At 46.2% G+C, this 6,053-nt stretch overlaps 1 protein-coding gene across 1 annotated transcript; it reads right to left on the minus strand.

Moving 5' to 3' along the window:
* Nucleotides 1-2,945: 2,945 nt before the first annotated feature.
* On the minus strand, nt 2,946-4,713 carry LOC133891994 (glycine-rich cell wall structural protein-like). The gene has a single exon (XM_062332731.1). The coding sequence runs from the start codon at nt 4,270-4,272 to the stop codon at nt 3,163-3,165; it is 1,110 nt and encodes a 369-aa protein (XP_062188715.1). The 5' UTR covers nt 4,273-4,713; the 3' UTR covers nt 2,946-3,162.
* Between the last annotated feature and the right edge of the window lie 1,340 nt (nt 4,714-6,053).

Raw genomic sequence — 6,053 nt, forward strand, 5'->3', positions numbered from 1 at the left:
CACCCTCTAAACACGTGTCACACTCTGAAACTTTCGGCTTCCCCTCCAGACGAAGGCCTTCCTTGTTTGGGGACGTAGGTTCCAACAAATGGCAAAAAGCACATTGATTTCAAGCTAAGTTTGAGTGTTAAAGATTGTGCTTTTGCCATTTGTTTAGACATACTATTGTCACTAGAATAGTATTGTCACTAGGCTAGTGCAAGATGTATAACGGATGGCGTAGGGCTGTTGTATCAGGAGTTCTTTGACTTGGAATATCAGAAGAGCTCCTGGTATAGCAGCTTCGCAATATCCATTCCTATTTGTAGATTTGGATATAAAATACTCTACCACAAACATTACAACTTAGACAATGGATTACACGTTTAGTACAAACAAGTTTCACACAAAATCATAATTGATACTTTACTATCAATAAGTCACCTTTAGGGTGAGGCATACAAGTCATACTCCTTGGGCCTTTGATATTTTCAATAATTATAAATGGGCTTGGCCCATATATCTAACACAAAAAATGATGTTAGCCTTCATAATTGACACTTACAACATCTAGAGACAAAAATACATGTGAGTAAGCAATCAGCCAAGCCCATGGCGTCTTACTACCTATACAAAAGAAGAAGAAAAATAGGAACACGCTAACACAACAGACTAGTCTACAGTTGAACTTGTAATATAGAACACATATATAGTCGTTCTCATTATAACTGAAGTATATACTACTTTATGAGATTTATATACTACTTTCTGATATATATATATATATATATATATATATATATACACTATTTTATAAGATATATATACTTCTTTATAAGTGAAATATATATTTTTTTAGATATATATACTACCTTTTAAGATCTATACTCCTTTCTGAACACTCATTAGATTAGGAGTACAGCAAAGGCATGCATAAAACTGAAGTATGCACCTCTCCTATAACCATTGGAGTTGAAGTTCCAATTTAAGAGTCTTAAGTCTCAAAATTGAGGCAGCACAATTCATAATTTACTTGGTTCATAAAAATTTGCACAAGCATGACTGCACCATAATCAGAGGAAATCATCAGCAAAAATACCCAAAAGTCTAGCATGAAGAAAATCAATTTTGTAACAGTTGCATAGCAAATTCAACATCCCGGTGTCTAGCACTGACATCGAGGGAAACATAGCTTATAATATAAATTACTCCAGCTATATATTAAGCAGGTTCAAAGCGGCAACCACCTATTCTGCATGAGATTCCCAACAACGAATCCACGTGCTGCTGATAATTACAAACAGCAACCAGCTTAATTAAACGAAAACAAAAATGGGAGAGGCAAAAAAAAAGTTAGGGTTCAATCTCAAATTAATCCGTACATGTGGTCCTATCAAAATAGAGGGTGTAGATGATTTTCTTTTCTTATCAATTAATGAGACAATTTCTAGAATGTTTCGCAGATTTTGTTGGTCTTAGGATTATTATGGTGCCTTGAACACCATTTATTGTTTATATATATTATGATAAAATAGATAACTATTTAGTACAGTACTAGCTTTTGCTAAGTTTGATGTCACGATCGCTACTCAGGTATATTCATTGGCAATCCGGGCATATTATCTACAAGCATGGCACTTTCTTCTTCGTATTTCAGTGTCATTTTGTTTCCATTCTGATGTTGGTGGATCAAGCATATGCCATTTAGATGAAACCGCAAATCCAGTGGAAATTTGATCCATCGATCGATCAAAATATAACCGGACTTGCATTGTTGTAAAGCCCTGCATGAACTCGGCGTGAGTCTGATATCGCAAACTGTACGACGGAGAACACCTCGGAGCAATTAGTAGTACAATGGCATCATTCTGCAGTGCAGAGTCATGAGCGTACGCATCATTTGATATGCTTAGCTTTCATTTATGTTTCTAATAATTTCAAACAACATTACATAAGTACGTACATAATGCGATTTATATCACCATCACAAAATTAATAGCAACGTACAGGTACGAAGATATCTCTCCAAAGGAGAGGACTCATCAGGCACAGTACTACAACTCCCACACATTCTTATGACTGTATACAACGATGGCGAATGGAGCTCAAGTGAGCCTGATTTTCGAAGTAAACAGCAGCGGCCGCCAGGGGGACCACTGCCGGGAAAGCCAACAAGACGCCTGCCCAGGACGGGGCAGGGCCTTGCGCCCTTGCTGTGCGGCAACCAAGCAAGCCGAGAAGCACAGGAGGCAATCAGCAGGCTCCAGCTGCCGCAGGTATCCACAATACACTAATACCTCGTGGATGTATGATTTACGATGTATCGATGTGTTATGTATTGTATTCAGATATGGAAGTTTTGAATTAACTGTGAACAATTGGTAGATTAGCAACCCAGGGAGAAAAGAACACTGCGTACACATTTACTTTCATCTTTCGATGGAGGGGGGCGGACCTAATTGTTTTCACATTTCCGTGTTGCATAATCCAGTATCAAGGCACGACCTAACTGTTTTCAATTTTTCATTTTTTCTCTTTATTTCTCGATGAATTCGGATTGGGAAAAATATTTACGCATGTGTTTGGTTTAGTTGTCTTGTGTGAGCTTTCTCCTTTTTTAGACCATGTGTGAGCTTACTCCTTAGAGCACCTCCTATATCATTTACGCAATGACTAAGCTGCACAACATTTGAATCTATCTAATCATTTGCTCACCATTACCGATTACAAATAGGAATAAGCATGAAATAGGCATATGCTGCACCATTTGTTCAAAATATCTGGAAAGTTGATCGATCCATCGGTGGATCAAAATGGCAGCGTCTTGTATTGACAACTGAAAACAGTCTCGCAAACACGTAATACTGAAAACACGCAGATTACTGTGTAGAATTGTAAACTCCGCCTAAGCCTGACATGGCGAACTGCACGAACAACTGGAAGCAGCAATTAGCCATGACCGTACGTATCATTAACTCTGCTCAACTTCATTTATACTTCTGATCGTTTCAACGAACATTACTTGGAGTACGAGTAGGTACATATTGTGACTGATATCACAGTCACCAAGACAACACGATACGACTAACATAGCACTACAAACTTTCACAACTTAATTATCGCCACAGAAAGATGGCAACTATAGAGTTTATACGAGAACTGCAGAACACACGTACTAACATATCAGTGGCCACCACTGCCACTGCCGCCTCCACCACCGCCGCCGAACCCGCCGCCTTTACCAAACCCAAAACCGGAACCACCACCCTTACCGAATCCCCCACCGATGCCATTGCCGCCACCACCACCGTAATAACCTCTGCCACCAATACCACTACCCTTGCCGATGCCACCACCAAACCCGCCGCCCTTGCCAAAGCCACCACCGATGCCATGGCCTATTCCACCACCAAGACCACCGCCTTTACCATAGCCTCCACCGATGCCATGGCCAATGCCGCCTCCAAGTCCACCACCCTTGCCGTACCCACCGCCGATGCTAGGGCCAATGGCTCTGCCGCGACCACCACCTTTTCCGTAGCCACCACCGACACCACCGCTGATACCAGGACCAATGCCACCACCAAGACCACCACCTTTTCCGTAGCCGCCACCAATGCCATGGCCAATTCCTCCACCAAGCCCACCACCTTTACCAAACCCACCTCCAACGCCGTGGCCGATGCCACCCCCAAGCCTTCCACCTTTGCCATACCCACCACCAAGGCCATGGCCGATGCCTCCACCTAGTCCTCCACCTTTACCATACCCACCGCCGAGGCCTCCACCTTTACCAAACCCACCACCAAGACCATGCCCGATGCCTCCCCCTAATCCTCCACCTTTACCATACCCACCGCCGAGGCCTCCACCTTTACCAAACCCACCATCAACACCATGGCCAATACCGCCTCCCAGCCCACCACCCTTGCCGAACCCACCACCGATTCCATGCCCAACACCCCCGCCAAGCCCGCCACCTTTACCGAATCCGCCGCCAATACCATGACCAACGCCGCCCCCGAGCCCCCCACCACCACCACCTCCACCGAGACCACCACCGTCTCCTCCGCCGAAGCCACCACCGCCTCCGCCGCCCAAGCCGCTACCCTTCCCGTACCCTCCGCCCTTCCCTAACCCACCTCCACCTCCAAGCCCCTTGCTGAAGTGCTTCTTGAGCCACAGGAACTTCTCGTCGCTGGCGTCCTTGGCGGCGACCGGGCGAGCCCACGCGCCCACCGCCGTGCTGCTCAGGCAGAGAAGCAGCACGAGCGTCACTCCCTTGCTCCCCATGGCTGCTTCCTCCTACAAGTACAAGCTAGCTAGCTCGAGGCCACTCTGGTGTGGTGCAGTACGGTGGCCTCGCAGCTCAGCGCGTTTTATAGGCGTGGCCGCTGTGCTGCGAACCTCGGAAGCGTTAAGTGCTGGGTAGATGTGAAGTGGAGTGGCCATGTGGAGAGGGGTAGTGGGGGAGGTAGCCATGGCGGTGGCGCAATAAAGGAGCACGCAGCTGGGTGGGTGGAGAGATAAGGGGAGGAGTAAAGAGGTTACTGCACTGCAGTCTGCAGGGACAAACTGGCAGATGAGATGGAGAAGAAGGGCACTGCTACACGCTTAATTAAAACAGTCGCGGATTCGACATGTTCGGCCATCGGCGACGCGTGCATGCCGGCAGTGTTCACGGGAGAAGATCGAATTTACCAGGGCATTCCTAATCTATGGAAATCGACCATCTAAAATAAAAAGGTAATCTATGGTCTACAAGGCTAGCAGAAGAAATAATGCTCGGCTTGCACGGTGGAACGTTCAGCTCATTGTGTCTGGTAGTCCTTTATTCATGTCCTCTTTTGGGGCGTGGCAATTTTAACGGAAGGGAAATTTTCACATATGATGTCACTACAATAGAAATGTTTATCCATGTTGGATATATTGTCGGCTAGATTAGAAAGTGCATTTATGCGATTATTACTGTTGGTTTTAAAAAACAACCGATAGTGATAATAATTTCTCACCGCCGATTCGTACTAAAAACCGACAGTGATACAATCACTGTCAGTTTTTAATTTTTGTTGAATCACCTTTTGGCTTATCCTCATGTTCGCTCACGGCTTGACCGGCTTTGTCCATTAATTTAACTAAGTCCCCCACGTGTTCGCCCTCACCTCCTCTCTCTCTCTCCACCTTATCACTTCCGATTGATCCCCTTTTCTCTCTTTCTCTCTCTCTCTCAAATGGAATCTCGAAATCCATGGCGTTGGGGCACTCCAGTGGCTAGCCACCACTGTCTTCCTCCTCCTCTCTCGTTCCCATCCCCAGGCGAAGAGGGAGGAGATGAGGCGGAGACGGGATGCTAAAGGAGCGCGGCGGAGCTAGCGCGGCGGGCGAGCGGGATCTGGATGCTAACCTCAACCCTGACCTCTTCTTTTGTTGGTGGCAGCGGTGCATCCTTCTTCGTGAGCGGTGGGCTCGTGATGACTATCACGTCTACGCCAGTGGCCAGAGGAGGCAGTGCGCTCGATGGGGCGAGGCGGAACTAGACGAAGGGGCGAGTTCCCTGACCACAGGTGGCGTCTCTTCTTCCCCGTCTGGTCACAGAAGGGGTGGTGATTCATAGCAGTAGCTGCACCGCCTCGCCATCGTCAACGCCAAGCCCACCGCCGTTGCAGAGGGATGGACTGTCGAAGGCTCGAGCGGGTCAGGTTCAATGGGGTTAGAGCACCACTAGCTCGATGCAGCGGCCGGCTCAATTTCCTTTTGTTTTGTTCCCTAGAAATAGCTTTAGTGTCGGTTGTGAACCCGGTAGTGATAGTGCTCGACTATCACTGCCGCTTATGGAGTGCTAGTTCCAAAACCGACACTGATGTCGATTTTGAACTGGTACTGATCAAGTTTTTTTAGTAGTGTGCGCACATATGGTTTATCATGACCCATGCTGGAAGGATAGGTGAACAAAATTATAGGATAGGTGAGAGAATCTATTGATAAATGAATATAATGTGGAAGAAATGGATGGACGAGGTTAGACATGTGTGCACAAGTGAGTGTGGAGTTGCATTTCCCCAATTTTGTTATTT

This window comes from Phragmites australis, chromosome 15 (genome assembly GCF_958298935.1).
Source record: "Phragmites australis chromosome 15, lpPhrAust1.1, whole genome shotgun sequence".
Taxonomy (NCBI): Eukaryota; Viridiplantae; Streptophyta; class Magnoliopsida; order Poales; family Poaceae; genus Phragmites; species Phragmites australis.

Bases quoted from the DNA above. Each gene is read 5' to 3' on its own strand.
- LOC133891994 (XM_062332731.1), bottom strand. From the start codon at position 4,272: ATGGGGAGCAAGGGAGTGACGCTCGTGCTGCTTCTCTGCCTGAGCAGC.